Source organism: Xiphophorus hellerii, chromosome 2, assembly GCF_003331165.1.
Source record: "Xiphophorus hellerii strain 12219 chromosome 2, Xiphophorus_hellerii-4.1, whole genome shotgun sequence".
Classification (NCBI taxonomy): domain Eukaryota; kingdom Metazoa; phylum Chordata; class Actinopteri; order Cyprinodontiformes; family Poeciliidae; genus Xiphophorus; species Xiphophorus hellerii.
The window spans coordinates 16,296,932-16,314,918 of NC_045673.1; the positions used below are offsets into that span (position 1 = coordinate 16,296,932).

General features: G+C 38.9%; 1 protein-coding gene across 2 annotated transcripts in view; it reads left to right on the forward strand.

The window, feature by feature from the left end:
• Positions 1-17,324, forward strand: part of brsk2a (BR serine/threonine kinase 2a) — a 185,540-nt gene extending 168,216 nt beyond the window's left edge. For both annotated transcript variants that reach the window (XM_032588905.1, XM_032588916.1), the window contains 7 exons: positions 3,365-3,425; positions 5,351-5,558; positions 6,273-6,321; positions 8,360-8,483; positions 9,429-9,609; positions 12,118-12,207; positions 15,203-17,324. In XM_032588905.1, coding sequence (XP_032444796.1) covers positions 3,365-3,425; positions 5,351-5,558; positions 6,273-6,321; positions 8,360-8,483; positions 9,429-9,609; positions 12,118-12,207; positions 15,203-15,225 — 736 coding nt within the window. In that variant the 3' untranslated portion in view covers positions 15,226-17,324. The remainder of the gene's footprint in view (positions 1-3,364; positions 3,426-5,350; positions 5,559-6,272; positions 6,322-8,359; positions 8,484-9,428; positions 9,610-12,117; positions 12,208-15,202) is intronic.
• Positions 17,325-17,987: the final 663 nt, after the last annotated feature.

The following is a 17,987-nucleotide window of genomic DNA, read 5'->3' on the forward strand; positions in this document are numbered from 1 at the left end:
AACTTTGAATCCTAATAACATGCAAGAAGAAATGAAGGAAGGTTAATGAGATGGAAATGAAAATGGAAAAGTGCTGTGCTGCGAAGAAGAGAATATCCATGATTTTTTTTTTTCCTACAGATGTGCTCTAGTTGTTTCGTACAGTCCAAACGTAGTAGTTTAAATGGTGGTAATAAGTTAGACTCCCCTGGTCATTACAGACTCAGATTTACTTAAGAGGCTAAAATGAGTAAAAATAAAACACCTTTTACTCTGATATCTGCTGTAGAAACTGCAGGGGTTATTCTGTGTTGCAAAGCTGTGAATATTAATGCACAAGTCCTCAGGGGGTTTTCAGGGCTCAGAGGAGGAAATGAATTTAAACCATATGTTGATTTACATGAATATTTACTCATGTTGAGAATCTCCATTGGTGGGACAATCTGTGACAAAGGAAGAGAGAAAGTAAAAGACTGAACTTTTCCCATTTACTTTTAGCCATGGAAACTTTGAAAGTCTTTTATTATTTTAGGTGTCAATCTAGAAAACAGAACTTTGTAAGGTATTGATAAGCTCACACCTTAGTTATGAGCTTATTCCCCATTTTTAAACCATTGTCAATTTTTTAATCTTGACAGAATGTTTTGTGTTTTAATTTGTGGTATTGCGATACTCAAAGACAAATTCTTTACCTTTGGTTGAGACATACCACATTTAATTTTGGTACTTTAAGTAAATTCCCCATATGCAAAATTAGGTCAAAAAATAAACCTGAGAGGGGTCCAACAGCAGATGAAACAAAAAGAAATTAATATTTTAGCATGTGCCTTTTATAGTTTAATAAGTGGTCGTGCCTCAGATTTACAATTCATGTTAAGATTGGTGTTCTTTGCTTATTCTCATAAATGAAAAGTCTTAAGTGTAAACTTGGGGTCAAATTAATGTAACCATTTTTCCAGTTCCAATGTAACCAGTAATTTCAGTTTGGTGACATTTTACGTCTATGTTACATATATTGGATATATTTTAGAAATAAATTCCTAATAATTCAGTGTGCTCCTATCTGCAAAATGGCAGCGTATGTTTCTTTTTCTCACAGTGTCAGGTCATTTTTTCATTTACCTTTTTTAGTGATGAGCTGACTGGCTTAAATTAAAAATTTAATATAAGAGATGTGATGCCTCCAAATTGTTAGCTGAATTAACCTGAAAATTGGGCAAACTCACCATTGACAAGCTAAGTACCTTTAAACGCTAAGAAAAACTAACATTGTAGCTGCTTTTGCTTTGCACCGATTCATATCAACATATAAAATGCTACACTAAGAGATGTACAGAAAACAATTGTATGAAATGTTTTTTGGGTGCGTCTTGGCATCTCTATATGCCAAAGGCAAGTCAGATGCACAACAGTTTAAGGAGGAATACATCCTTGGCAACAATTCCTCAATTGTGTTCACAGTATTGTTATTTAAAACAATGTCTTTTTCAAGTAATGTTTAAGATATACTTATCTGTTTCCATAACCTGTAAAATAAAACAGGTTTGAAGCTCTGAATGTCATTCATCTGCATCTCAGTTTATACACATTTTCAAAAAGTAGGATATATTATTCAGATTTAAATGCACCACATGACATACTTTGAAACTCCTTTTTCTTGTCCAAACCAGTATCGGTACATACTGCATATACCAATGTGCATGGACGCAGCTTTAAAGCAAGCACGAAGCCATATACACAGACATGCAACATGCAACTGTTGATCACACAGCTCGTCATGTATGACTCAATGATGTAGCGTCTGGGTTTTCTAATATATGATGAATGGTTCGCAAATTGTGTGTGCTGTTCATTGTAAATTAATCCCTCAACAACAATAATTCATCTTTACTGTGAAGCAGTGGTGAGCCTCTGACAGCCCATTACTGTACAGCATAACCATCTGTAACACAAGCTTTATAGGCCTGCTGGTCCAACACTAACGGATGCAAAGCGCCTCAGAACAATATGCTCAAAATGGCCGGAAGTTCTGGCCATGTTCAGATTAAGTTTAGAAGCATTGTAGGGGTAAGCAACCGTGGCTATGTCTCAGTGGACTGTTGGACCTCAATGTAAATGATAGCAACTGTCTGGTCTGCTCCACACAGTGAAACAAGAAATCCCTGCCAATATGATCTCACCATCGCCTACTCATGCCCATGTGTGACTGAATGCGTGCAAAATATTCTCTCTGAAAATGGAGAGTGGAAGATTGACAAATATAACTCGGCAGTGGGTGTTTCTAAATTTGGCTATCTCACATGGTAGCTTTTAAGGGACCTTTTGTTATGTTTGTCTGTCTTGCTGAAGACTAAAACTGCTGTTAAATTTTTTTTTTACCAAAAGGAAACAACAATTCATGTACATCCACATGTTTACAACTGCATCAGCACCGAGATGCAGAGAGAAAGAAAGCGACCGAGCAAAAGAGGAGGAGGGGGGTATTATTAGACCGAATGACAAAAAGGGACAGTGTTGTGACAGTGAGCAGCTGGTGTTTCCAAGTGTTGACAGGCGCCTGTTTCTGTGTGTTTGTGTGTGTACATGTGTGTGCTTGATGGAGACAGATTGGGCTGTGATTGTTCATTTCTGAGCAAGACTCTTCTCATTGGGGGTTATTGACGGCATCTGTGAGGAAAATGACAAACATGACAAATGGCACTGAACCAAATGTTCCTCTTTATTCTGCTTCTCAAGATACTTAGCATGCCCGAAGGCATAGAAAAACCCCAATTTGTTTGTTTTATTATTAATGTGCCGAAAGGAGGAAAACTAGTTTCAATGATAGTCTGTAGAACATTGGCCATGGATTTATCGCATCAATATAGTTGAATCCAAAGGATAAGTGGTGTGCAACTAATTGCTTGGAGTCGATGTTAGTAATGCAGATTGTCAAGTTGGTGCTGGTGTTTTTTTGTTGTAGAGCAGTTACCCTCCTAGTGAGATCAGCTGTTGTTTGAAGCACTTAAAAGCAAAATATGGTTGTATCCAGATATTTATATACACTGTATACAAAGTCACATACTATTTTTGTTTTTCTTTTACTGTCGGACAATAAATTAGAAAAAAAACGTTTCTTGTTATTTCTGTTGGGATTGAATTTTATGTCCAACAGTATGAAAGAAAGGCTATGTCTTTGAGATAGTCTTAGCACACAGCATGTGCAGACATCTGGTTTCAGCTGTATCTGTGAACTTCAATGTGCCGTTGTGCCTTCTAAACAATACGTAGAATGTAAACCAGCCTCACACCTCCCTATATGTTTACTGAAACACGTTACAGGCCACAGGCTGATCCTTTAAATTACCTCTGCTCCTTTGTGTGTTGTCGCTTGTTTTTGCCACAGGTCGAGGTCTATTAGTGGAGCCTCTTCTGGCCTCTCCACCAGCCCCCTCAGCAGCCCACGGGTAAGTCATAAAGCTCAGACACAATCACTCACACACTCTGTAACACACTCATACTGGTAAACGACCATCCAGCTACTGCTGAAACCACCTTATTGGTGTTGTGTTATTGTTCAATTTGTCTGCAAATAAAGTAAAGTAGTCTTTTCTATTGTATACACTGTATACCATATTCATACCCTTCAAACTTTTTAATACTTTTTTACATCACAACAACAAAGATTCCTTTTAATAGGTGGTATACAAATACGTTTTGCAATGCTATGTATATTTTTTGGGGGACAACTGGTCACTGCATTATTGTTAAAATGCACCCACCTTGACACTTTAATGTTAAATATTCTAAAGATACACTGTTTAAAAAAATCGTTATTAATCCAATATTGCATTTTAATTAATTTACCTTAGGCTTTGAATTAAATTATTAGATGTCCAACAAAGTAAGGATTCCCAATATAAGTGAAAGTATAACTCCCAGAGTGGATAGCACAACAAACTTTCACCAACCCTGAAGCCTCTTATCCATCCTCTCAATCCTATATACTTACATTATCCCAGCTTCTGTTTTCTCTATTCCATTCTCTTCAGAAATCCACATATAAGAATGCTTTAGAAAATCCAACTGTCCTTGCTCAGAGCTGGGGAGCATGTGGTAAACTTTTCCAGTTGGCTAACCTTACAAGACTCGAGATTATCCAGGATCCAAAGACAACCCCCTTTACACAGACACACACACCACACGGGTTCTTTGAGGTTGATCTGAAAGGGAAATTGATTTCTCAGATGTACCGAACACCAGGATTGTGCTCGCCACAGGAGACTCTATTTGGAGTTATTTCTGGAAAAAGGGGTTGGTGTCCAAGGCAAATACTGGAGTTTTGTCTCTTTGGTCTCTGCATTAAAAGTCAAATGGATCAATAAAGCTATTAGGAACCTAGAGATCCTGCAGTACAGACTCTACCTTCCATTTATTGTTGAGTCAGTCCACACTGTGTTCACAGCTGGTCTTATGTCTTTTGCATCTATCTGTGTTTGCTTGTTTTTTTTCTGCTGTCAGATCCTCTTTTGTTTTCCACAAGAGAAGCCAGTCTTATGTCTTGTTTGGACTGTACTTCACATTAGTTGTATTTTTCCCATGTCAGTTTAATTCTGTCTTTCACTGTCACTGTTTCATGTCATGATTATTTTTTGTTTTGTCTTGTAAATTTTCTATTTTTCCTCCTACTATTCCCTCCTCACCTTTGTGTGGTTGGTGGTTATGTGTGTTTCCATGCATCCCCATGAGTTTTTTTTTTTTCATCCACCTGTTCTTCCTCTTGGCTGTGTTGTGCTTTGTGTCCTCACATTGCTTGTTCTGACTCCAGCCAATCAGAAAGTTCTGCGTACCACCTCAGTCCCCTGACTTGTCTGAGTCCCCTAACACCAGCCCGTGTCCTTCCCCTGAACCCTGTCCAAATCGCACAGGCCCACGCATCTCCACACCTAACACCCTGGCTCCAAACAGTGAACCACTGCCTGGAGCCCTCAACAAGACACAGACACTCCCAGCTAAGCCCAAAGTTGCCCCAAAGCCTCTGCAAGCCACTCGATCAAATCCCCTTCCAGAAACCTCCCCTGATCCAGCACCTGCTGCCAAATCAGAACCCTCAACTCCCTGCCAGTTGCCATCACAGCCCCCCTCTGCCTCCGTGCCTCCCACTCCTACTTCTCCATCCTTACCTACTCCTTTTGCCTCTTCCATCTCTAGTACTCCCATCCCAAGCAGCCCCCAGGTACGCCGCTCTCATTATGCTGCCAACCCCCAACTCTCTGTGCCCTTCAGTCCGGTCACACCCATGTCACCCATCCGGCTACACCACTTTCACCCTGTGGTGCCTGTTCCTTCTCCATTTACTGACCACCCACCCAAATCTATCCCCCTCATACAGGTTACCCCTCACCCTTCCCCTCGAGGCAGCCCCCTCCCAACCCCAAAAGGCACTCCAGTGCACACTCCCAAGGACAGTCCTGCAGGAACTCCAACTCCCACACCGCCCCCAAGCCCATCCATTGGAGGTATGCCTTGGAGGACGCGCCTTAACTCTATCAAAAACAGCTTCCTCGGCTCACCACGCTTCCATCGCAGGAAACTCCAAGGTACTTGCATTCCAGTTGAATTAATATTTCCTGCAAACACTGAACTAGAACCGCATCAGTCAGCATTTTGCTTCTGATTTCTGATCTCTGGTTTGTGTACACTTTGACCTGCCTATTTCAACTGATTGTGGCTTCTGTGTAAGGTTTACAGTTTAAGAAGATAAAAGGATCACTGTAAAGCCGTGTTTTATTATTTTAGAATGAAGACAAAATGGTGTGAAGTTGACATCTCAGTATCTTTAATTGGCTATAAGTGTGGCTAGCTGAAACAGTGATTCCTACACAGCAGTGTGGATTCTTTTGAGAAGATACATTCTTACCTAACTCTGAGATTTAAAAAGGCTGTCAACATGTCCTAATGAAAAGCATTGCATAACACAAACTGAAAATTTAAAAGTACAAACCAGGGAACCTTTCTTGGTATGTTTAGCCTTCCCATCATCTCTTAAAAGTCTTTCTTTTTTTCACTCTCTTGCATCCTGATTAAACTGCAGACCTGTGTTGTGTCATTTTAAAATGTATCTTAGATCTGTGTGTGTTGGATGTAGTGTTGCTTATGAAAATATCAAAATTTGGATTTTTCCAACTGGCCAATAACTAGTCGAGACTGATTCGGCTGAAAATTGTACTTCCAACCAATGTCATAGTTAAATGTCTGAAAGGCTCACATTAATTTGATTAACTCTGATTACTCTGTCTCCATTGCTTCCGTAGTTCCTACGCAAGAGGAGATGTCCAGCCTCACACCAGAGTCTTCCCCAGAGTAAGTGGAAACTTGCTGACATAACTATGCATGATCTGCAATCATTCTGATGCTTGGAATCATTCTGCAATCATTCTAAGCATCAAACCTATGCTTAGGTTTGATAGCATAGTCATTTGAAAATGTAGCATCTACAAATATTTCATGTCTGCCTGCATTTTTTTATGCTTGCTTAGATTGGTGTGATGACCTCAGGTCCTTGTTAGGTTAGACATGTTTCACGGTAGCAGGAGTTAGTGGGTTTAAGGATGCGTGGTGGAAATGGTTGGGGTGTAAGCTCATGTGAAGTTCCAAACTCCTGTGACCATGATTACTAGTTATGGCTGCTGTATAGTTTCCTCACGTGCACCTGCCTAGAAAGAAAATATTAACTGTACATATGAGTAGGAAAGACTCAGCTGTCTTTCATGCCAAATATCTTGGCATAATTTTATGGTAGCTGTCCTTTTTGCTTATTTTGTTTTTAAACTCCATTGTAGACCAAGGCGGGTATCATTTTTTCTGGATGAACAACACATTTGAGGTTACTAAGGTGACTAAACACACACACCAAGTGTTGTTTTCAGACAGGGTAAGAAAATTACTCTGTCGTAATGAAAGTGTTCTAAAACATCAAAGTTCTGAAACTCACCTAATGAGACAGTGAAAAGTATTCCTGCAGACATGAATGCCTCAACACATATACAGTAGGTAGTTATGGGGTGTTTTCTTTTTACCAGTGTCTTTCTAGAGGATGTTGTCATTTCCAAAGGACAGGTGAAGATGAACTCTTATGTCTTGCTGCTTACTTAAGGCGGTACAATGGATTTGTACAACATGTGAATCCATACTGTGGAGAAAGTTTGTGTTTTTACCAGTGTGGAGAATTCTTTTTTTTCTCTCTTCATTTGCATCCTGATTGAACTGCAGATATGTGTCATTATGCCATTTTAAAATGTGTTTTAGATATGTGTGTGTTTAGTTGTAGTGTCCATTATGACTCACTACAATATGGACTTTTTGATTTTCCAAATGGCCAAATACCAGTCAGGCTGATCCAGCTAAAAATTGGACCAGTCCTTAACATTAAGGCATAGAGAAGACAAATGCTCTCTTAGCATTTGCAGATAACTTGTAAATGCACATAGCTGCATTTACAAGTTATTTACAGTTACAAGTTTGTCCCAGAGCACTTGCTTTAGGTGAGCATTTGGCCTGGACCAATGCTCCAGGCCAAATGGAGCATTGGATCTGGGATGGAGTCTCTTTTTTTCAGTGGATCATTACAGGTTTGGGTTACGGTGATGGGGATGTTTAATAGCCATGTGTTCCTTTTAGACTTTAATTGTGTTAGCCAAAACGAGTAACAAAAGTGTGTGAATAGCCAATAAAGCCCCAAGTCTGCCAGCTTGGAGTTTCTCCCACACGATGAAACAGCTCAGGCTTTCTCTGAAGATGAGCTGAATTCAAACACAGTTTGCCATTTTAAAACTTGAAACTGCTATTTAAAACATGAAGTGTTTTCTTAATGGCTTCTACTACCACATATTGAAAAAAGAAAAACTAAAATGACTAAAATGTTTTCTTCAGGAATTGCATATTTTTATTTTTGCCTCTGTTACTTATCGACTTATGTGACTTATTCCAAATTTTCTCATGGCTCATCACATGACATGGCAACTTAGAGATCTTTGAACTGCAATTGGTCTTAGAAAAAAAAGTATTCAATATTGGGAATTCACATTTTTTTTAATTAATTGGAAAAGAAGGCCTGAGGAATACTACAGGTAGGTATTGTACTTAAATCAACGCACACCAGATGCCCACAGATAACTTTCATGTCCGCCAGGCTCCTTCGCAGCTCAGTTGAAAGGAGTTGACAGGGAGGAAAATGGCATAGTGTGCAGTTTCTGCTTATATGAAACACATTTGATAGTAGAAGTAGCAATGGAAAAATGAAATATGAAAGGGAACAATATTCATTAATTTTGAATCCGAGAATTGTACAATGCTGTTTGTCAGATGATGAGCTGTAATCACTTAATTTTCTTCCTTTTAGACTTGCCAAAAAATCCTGGTTTGGTAACTTCATCAACCTGGAAAAAGAAGAGCAGATCTTTATTGTCATCAAAGACAAGCCTCTCAGCTCCATTAAGGCAGACATTGTTCAAGCCTTCCTTTCGGTAAGATCAGTCTTTGACTCTGCTTCCTACATCTATATGTGCATATGGTGAGGTCTTGATGTTTGTTTTCTAACATGGCTTCTTTTTATGTGTTCATTCAGTGGACTGTTTGTATTTTACTATGGACTCTGTTGAGGTCAATAGAAATAACACACATTGATCATTAACATATAGATGCCTTTGCCTCTACATTGTCAGCAGTGGGCTTACGAGCAAATTGTAAAGATAAGGTTGTAGATTGCATCTGGGTTTTAGTTTTATAATGCTGTGGATGTACATTTTGGGACCAACATCAATGAGTTCAGAACCAGTTTGACCAAACACGCAACTGCGGTAGTTGATATTCAGTCAACATAATTGAACAGAACCCATCCTCACCCCAGTTAAATTTAACAAAGTCTAAGTAAATGCAGCTATGCCGCTGCAGGTCAATGTCAGATCTGTTTCCCCTTCCCTGAAGGCAGTTATTTTCTCCTCTGGGTTACGCAAGCTGGTGTTCCAGACAGGAGATTGGCACCTGAATCAGTGGAATTATACCTCAGAGCACACTCACATTAATGGAATGTCAAAGCCTCCTCAGCACTGTGGCAAAACGTGACAATTTCAGAGCTCACCTGTTCGTTGGGCATAGAAATTCATTTTGGTAGGGAGAGGGCCATGTTTTGGATGACTCCAGATTATATTAGCTTAAGTCTCTCTGGCACACATGGCTACTCCCTGAGGCATTAATCTTCTTAGAGTTTCAACTGGGGCTCATGGTATGTGGAGGGTATTTTAATGAGGGCTCATTCACCCTGTCATTTGTATGGTTGGGCAGCAGAAGATGATATCACTCCTTTTCTATTTATTATCACATTACCTGCAATTGTTAGCTACCTATTTTTAATCTCAACTGTACATCTTTGTCGTTTTTTGGGGGTTTTTTTTTTTGTCTTTTTCTCCCAGATTCCCAGCCTGAGCCACAGCGTCATCTCTCAAACAAGTTTCCGGGCAGAGTACAAGTCCACCGCCGGCCCCACAGTCTTCCAGAAGCCGGTCAAGTTTCAGGTGGACATCACCTACACAGAGAGCACAGCTGCCACAAAAGAGAACGGCATCTATTCAGTTACTTTTACCCTGCTCTCAGGTGAGGACTTTTCTGCACCCATAAAATGTATCTCCTATGAATAGAAACTGATCTAATCTCAAATCACAGTGCTATGTAGGCACTGTTTGCATTTCCAACATAAGTTTGCACAATTCTAGCAGATGCAAACTTTTAACCCTTTTATTGCTTTTCCAAGTTAATCATGGTCAACAAAATTTGACAACAGTTTCTGGAAACTCCATTCACTGGCTAATCGATATTCCTGTCTGCCTGCTGCAGCTTGAAGGCCAAAAAAGGTAATTCAAAAGTTCAAGTTGGGAGATGGATATGAAAAAGTCTTTAAGGCATCCCCTATAGGTCAGTTAAATCCATCCGAAAAAAATGGAAGGAATTTGGCACATGTGCAGATCTTTTAGATCAGGCTAACTGAGTGAGCATCCAAGATGTGACTACAGAGAGAGACTACCAGGTCCTTCAGTGTAAGCTACCTGTTGTGTGTTGTCACACTTGTGACTGAACTGAAGGAGTTACAAGCTTCAGGAGCTGAAATGGGAAAGACTCTTTACACAACTTTTCCCCAGGATCTTCATCAGTACAAAGTTTTATGAGAGAATGGCAATGAGAAAAAAATCACCGGTACATGAAATTCATATTAAGGCTCGACTAGAGCCTGTGGAGTCATACATACTAGTAGGGTATTCTTAAATAACCTATTTTCTCCCACATCTTTAGGCTTCTAAAAATCTAGGTTTCCAAATCAAAATTTGTGAAATTTGTAACTCTGCCACTTACACTTCAAGTAGAATGCTTTCATGCTATAAACTAATGGCATAAAATTTGACTTTTTTAAAGTACCAAATACATAAAACTAAAATGTATTCTTTTTTTGGAGGGGGCTGTTTTCAAACTTTCTGCCAAAATGAGCAACTGCCTGAGAGTTTCTTGGAGTTTCTGCCGCCCCGAGTGCTCGATAAGATTTTCTTCTTACCTCCCTAAGCGTAACGAAACGAGGTCTGGCAATGCAAGATTACATACGGAGCAGCCATGTGTGAATGCTTAGTTGTGCAGAAACGGATGTACGCTTCCTTTCACTCCCTTTAGTCTCTTTCACTCAATCAAGTACAACTACAGTAGTTTGATTCTCAGAGCTGTGGCTCAGCAAAGGAGATGGAATCTTTCACCTTGATGAGTAGGGGTTCATTTACCAGCCATGCCATGTGTGATTGCAATCTTATGAAAAACACAGAAACTAGAAAAAACTAAAGATGTATTTGGATAGTTTAATGGTGGGAATACATTTTAATTGCAAAGGAAGAATTGGATGGATAGGTTTGCATTACAATGAATTTCTGTTAATCAAAAAGATATAATCGATATATAGGCTCAAATATTTCCCTTTCAAGGTAGAATAAATGCCTCTTTAGCAGATCAGTCTAAACATGTTTTGTATCAAACATGATGAATCAAACATATTTAAATTGGTTGATTTTCTGGTTACAGGCTCTACTTTTAGCCATAATTCATACATTTTCAGTAGTTTTAAGGTCTTTACCCTCCCAGTAGTTTATTATTAGTCTTCAGTTTCTTTCTTTTAAACTTCCTACTCCATATGAGCAGGTAGCCTGTTGCAGCAGCTTCCACTCATTCCTGGTGAATCTTTTAAGATTTAATTTTTCAACAAGTTACGTGTATTTGTCCTAACTTCCCCCACTGTGGGACAATAAAAGTTTTTTTTACTATATCTATCCAATCAATGTGAGTTTTGATGTGTGTTTGACACTGTGACACAACTCCATTTATAGCTTATGCACCCAATTCTTGCTATAAAAACTCACTGAAATTGTGTTATCATTCCACCCTATTAAAATAAGCTTTCAAAACAATAATGAAAAGCCCAAATAATCCCCATAAAGCATCTAATCTCTGACTGCTCCTGTTCGCTAAATATATGGGCTAACTTCCATCAAGTACAACTGAATGTCACTCTTAATTAGCTATTGTCTTCTAGCCTAAAACTGTCCCTTACAATGCCAGTTAAGCTAGTGGAGTACTCATGGCACTATCAGTCCTGATAAACATAATTAAATCATAGGTTTCAGATCATCACAACATACAAGTCCAACTGCATGGATATTTATAAGAGAGAGGAGCAGACTGTAGCAGTAGTTTCTTTGTACTGGAACAAAGCAAGTCGATTTCATTCCAACTTGCTCTATACAATGGGATTTTGCAACTCCATATATTCCTCGTTTTGTCATTCTACATCTATGTCTTGTGGCTCAAACAATTGACATGCTGTTAATATTGAATCCTAACTCAAATGAAAACACATTTTGACTCGTCATTGCTTGGAAACCACAGGTGTATTCATGATAGCTACATGTCACTCAGAAAGGTGCTTCTTTTATGCTTTTCTGTTCACTATGATTTCCTACTGTAGTGAGTGACGGAGCTGAACCAGAGTTTATTTATGAACTCCAGTTGTACTTCCACCTTTGCAAATACTTTCAGGTTGATTAAGCTAATATTTTCCGTTTTTGTGTGCAGGTCCAAGCCGACGTTTTAAGCGAGTAGTTGAGACGATTCAGAGCCAGTTGTTAAGCACACATGATCAGCCTGGGGTCCAACAACTCTCTGGTGAGTGAAAATGTTCATTTCAGATGAAGAAATACCTTTTTTCCCAAACCTCCTTCCCAAATTCCCCCCCTACCACCTCATCATTCTATGCCACCCCTTAACAAACCACTCATATCTGAAGCCAAGATAGATCTTGCCCTTCTTTTTGCTCTTGTAGTCTGCTTCTTCAAACGGCTTCCTTGGCTATGCCTGTGCCTCACTGACTTTAAGGGGGATGGGGTTGCTCTCAAGCGCTGACTGCAGGCCAAAGTATTTTTACGTTGTATGGAAGATTAAAGATTTAAACAGAGGTAGATTAAGTTGATTGGCATTGGGTTACTCCTGGTTATTCCTATTTTATAGACTCATCATCCATGCCTGCTGCCATGGCAACACTGCTGTGCCTCAACACACTTCCAGAATTCACAGAGCAGCATGCCTGATAAGTGCCTCTGTCTTTTATGATGTTTTAGTGCATTCAAATAAGACACCCTGCCGGTCTCTTTCATATTGGCCTCTTTTGGTGTCTTAAGGCTTTAAATAACCTGGTGACAATCTGTTTATTACCTCCTTTGTGTCAATAGTTTCAAGGCTGCTACAGTCTGTTGTTTCTCAACAGTGTCTATATTAAGTTCTTCTAATGCATGGAGTGAAAGATGAAGAGAACAGAAAAAAAGTCACAGGAATCTTATTTTTCTTCTACTCTATGTATGTTTTGTCTTGTGAGTCACATCTGTTTGTGTTATTTATTTTGCAATACCCCCATCTTCTGGTCAGCAGTGAAACTACAGATAAACTGGCGTTAATCAGCTAGAAAGTACCTTTTTTTCTCTCAAATAACAGTTTCATCTCGTGTAAAATATAAAAATGTTGGACACATCCTACTCCACTTTGATACTTAGTAGATATTTGCTCTATAACCCACTACATTTGTCAGAAGTGAACTCTTTTTTGCATTGAGCCTTTTATTCATTTTTAGTGATTCCAGTTCTCATAAGTAATGGAGAATATTTAACAATTTGCTGTCAGTGCTATACTACAATATATATAAAAAAACAAAAACTTAAGCTTACCAGTTGCTGACCTTTAGAATTGTTTAGCTCATTACCAGACTGAGTTGTTAGAAGGGTCGCATTAGGTTACATTACATTGGACTAGGTTATGATGACTGTAGGTTGCCACACAATGAATAGAAATGAAAGCAGTTTTTGTTCCACAGTAATAACATCCACAATCATGCACGTTGTGGTCAGACTGTCCTGATAGCACTAAGGTACAGGGAGTTCACTCAGTTTTCAAACTAAGCTTTACTCAGGGCCTGTCAAAATATGACAGATTTAAGCCAAATCTGGCACATTCTCAAGTCAACATGCAGAGGCATTCTGGCAAAAACACAGAGCAAATGATAATCCTTGTTAATTATATTTATTTGACTTACAGACAGTTTTCAAACAACAGGTTCCCCTTTTGCAGAATAGTTTGTTAAATACATGTGCAAATACATTAAATATGTTGCCAGCATATGATCTCTTGTTTCTTACAAATAGCAGCTCAATGGCTGCTCACAAAATGTGTGTTTTTACTGAAACATTCCAAAGATATGACACAGTAATTAAAGACCATGACTATGCTTCCTTCATTTCTAATGTTTGGGGTTCCTATGGCAGTTGCTGAAATAGTCTTTCTATAGAAAAAAAATCCTACATACACTTTTTTCCTACTTAGTATGTAGCCCTAAGTGTGTTGACTCATTTACATATTAAAAAATTGCACAGACATCAAAGTTTTAATACATCATTGAATAGAGCTTATCAGAATATTGACAATTATAAGTTGCGTTACTTCGAAGAGCTGTTGGTTGTGATGTTGATTTAGTTGGTCAAGTATTGCAAATACGTGTCTAACTTTGAAATCAAGTGATCAAAGCTTTTGGGAAAAAAAAATACTAAAATGATTGCACTACATGTGGTTCACTTGAGCCTGGAAGCCCCTGTAGACAACATGTGTCATCTTTCTCAGTATACTTAGATTGACTCTGGAAATTGGTTCTTGATTGAGTAAACTCTCAACAGTTTGGGTGAGCAAATGGGATGAAGACACTGAACTGTTTTTGTCATTTGTTGTTGACTTTTTATTGAACCTTTTTGGTAATTTATCCTAATGGTTCTGTTTGAATAAAACAGCTGACCAGACTATTGATAGGATTTAGGCCTATGGTTTATACAGTTCACAGTTCTTAAAAACCATTTAGACTTCTATACGAACATTAATCTTGGATACAACAAATGCAATATATTTTAATTTACTGTACTATAACATACAGTGCCTGTCAGAAGTGTACTCTCATTTGTCATTGGCATAAGTGGTCTAACAACTTTTCCGTGGAATGATTGTCTTTGGTCACAGAATACTCCTTTGCTCTCTCCATCTAGCATTGGTCCCCATTGTCCTCCAGTGAACCCTGTTCTTCCTATATTTTCCCGCATTTGTGTGCCTACTGTATATTGGACACTGAATAACTTATTTGACATAATCAACCAACTTTTTTCAGATGAGAAGAATGGCCAGGTGCCCCACCCTTTCGGCATGCCCTCCAAGCACTGCCCCTCTCCCATGCACGTCCGGAGACACGAATCAGAAAACAATGATACCAAATTTCCAACTGCAGGCCGAGACAGAGCCAAGCTGTCAGTGGCATCTGTGGGGACACAGGAAGAGACCTTAGCCTGAGACATTTTATAGATGAACCGATGCAAATCCGAACCAAGCGCAAAGACAACATCTAGTTTGCAGACATTATTAGAGTAAACTTTCTTTATGCAAAAAAATACACCACAGCTCCAGAACACATAAATAAAATGCTGCCACTCTCAGATTTTTCATTTCTCTACAGTTTCCATCATCATTAACACTTCCTCTCCCCGACCCACCTATCAAACCCCCCTATGTCCCATGCTTATTTGTGTCCCTTTCTGCTGCTAACTTCTGTAATGTCCTGACTTGTTTTTGACACCAGGAATTATCCAGAAAACCTATTAAAGTCCCTCCTCCTGCTCCATGTTCCACTTGCCCTCCAACAACTACCCCAATCCACCCCCTTCAAATGTGCCAAGAGTGGAGGACTCCTCTTCAAGGGGTGCCGAAAAAAGACTTTCTCCTTCGACTTCACCCCAACTCCACCTTTGGCATCCATCAGTAGAAAGTAGATGAAAGTCCTTTTAGTATTTCTTCCATAATCTTTCAAGCACACACCTGCAATCATACTCTCCAATCATCAAATGGCTCATCTTCTTTTTTTTAAGGGATTATTTTTATCCTATTGAAAATAAAGCACCAGTCAAAACACTCAAGGTACAGTATACAAAAAAAATATGGACAAAACACTCTGGGATGTACCTATGTTGATGAAAAACATAAAATAAACCTACAAAAGACTTACAGAAATGTGAGGAGGAGCAAAGAGAGAGCGTTGTTGCTGAAGTCCAAACAGCCAACACAGGCGCTTGCCGGATTGTATCCGTTTGCTTTGTATTGTACTTTCTTTGTGATGAACTGGGTTTGAATTTTAATTTTTATTAGACTTGATACAACTGCTGCAAAATGGACTGAAATCGTGATTTCAGAGAGGACGTGGGTGTCAGCAAAACAGGCAACGGGGAAATGGGGGAGATAAAATGAAAGTATTGGGGGGAGGGTACAGGGAGGGTTATGTGGGTATTTAAAATGAATGATCTATTCTCTTGTACAGACTGAAAGCATTTTTAATGTAAAAAAAATGAAATGTCTAGTTGTGACACTGTTAGATATCATAGAAACAGGCTGTTGAAGCTACGCCTGCATCATTCTGTCATTTTAAATTCTGTGTATTTTTGTTACATGATTATCGCTGTCCTTGTTTGATCGACCTGGAAATTATCCAAACATTCCCTGTTCTCTGCAGCACTTTCTTTGATTTTCCATTTGTACCTCTCTCTTAGTCTCAAATACCAGCAGTAGGAGTAGAGGAACAAAAAAAAAATGTGATAAATGCAATTGTGAATATTTTTGTATTGTTGTCCTTATTTATTCATATTTGTTCATCTCACTGTTTAATTCCTAATTTATTATAACTTGGCTATTTATATGGACGAAGCTGTTAGGTCAGTTGAATGTTATTTACTACCCTCTTGTGTGTTGGTAAATGGGACATTTAAAGAAAAAAAAAGCTGAACTTTATTTTATTTTATTTGTTTTTGTTTCACTTTAAACAGAAATATGTGAACTTTGACAAATTTCTTTATTTCCAGACCTCATTGAAGAGGAAACAAGAACTTGTTGGAGCTCTGGAAAAAGAATGGTTTTACCAGTAATTTAAGAATGTAGACTTAGCCTCTTTTGGAAGAGGGAACATGCTCTTCTATTGATATTTGTCAGTTTCATAATATTGTGCATTGTATGCCAGGCCTGAGGAGGAGAATTTGTCAGATCGTGATCTGCTTCTTCTCTTTGTAAATAGACAGACAAGCTGTGGGGGTTGATTGTCTTCTCAACCATGCTGGGGATTCCTGCTCTATGCTTTTAGCTTGTATTGCTGTGTGCATGTCAAACATGAGCTTTTCTTTGCATGGCTTTAGTGTTTAATGTTCCACGCCAAACTCACCCCTTCTATCAGCCTTCATTAATTTTTCCCTCAACAGTACTGTGTTTAAAAGTTGAAATTCCCTTCTCTCTGCTTTTAATTCTGGCCTTTTATTTTCTTACTCTCCTTTCAGTCCTGCTGACTTTATTTTCCTTCCTCCAGCTTGTGCACAAAGTTTTTAAATGATGCTTCCTTTACTATGTACCTCTCTGCGGAAAGCTCAGAGGTTTGGGCGTTCTGTGCCTGTCTGTTGAAGAGGCACAGGGAGGGAATACCAGTACTACAAAATCAAAGCAATACCTTTTATTCACCCTCCTCTTTGTTTACTACAATGGGAAGCTGACAGCACTGAGGACAAATTTTGGCCTGGATGGGTCTTTTCTTCTTTTTATTTATTTATTTATTTTTATTTTTCCTTTTTTTGTTGGACAGAGCAGGAACAAAACTTACTGATGTATTCCCCATTCTAAATAACTGTGAGCATTTTCAGTGCTGAAACAAATAAACTCATTCAGTTGGGGTGTGTGTGTTCTCCTTTCTCATATTGGTAAAGACAGGTCCATTCCTTTAAGAAAAAAAAACATATATATATACAGTATATATATATATATATATATATATATATGTATAAAAAATTTGGAATCAAGAATTAAGGGTACACTTAAACAACTCAATATAACTCCAAGTCAATCACACTTCTGTCAAACCAACCTCACCTGTTAGGAAACAGCACTGTGAATCTATTTCACCTGCCGCTTTGCAAATACAACAGGCAACAGGTGGTCATGAGAGGCAATTAGCCAGATGACCCTTTTAAAGGACGAATTTTGTAGATGGTGACTGCAGACCACTTGTCTGTTCTCATCCTTTCTGGCTGACATCTTGGTCACTTTTGTATGTTGTCAGTGTCCACATGCCAAGCGGTGTCATGGGACGGGAGTGTACAACTCGCTGCCAGATCCCTGCAAAATAACCTCCAGTAGGCCATTGTGTGTACGTTTCTGCTCAAATTGTCTGAATGTACTCCATGAGGGTGGTATGACGGTCCGACATCCATGAGTGGGGCCTGTTCTTACACCCCAACTCTCTGCAGAGTGGTTTGCATTTGTCAGAGAACACCCAGATTGGCGGTGTGTTCTCTTCACGGATGAGAGCAGGTACAGATGTGACAGTCTGGACACGC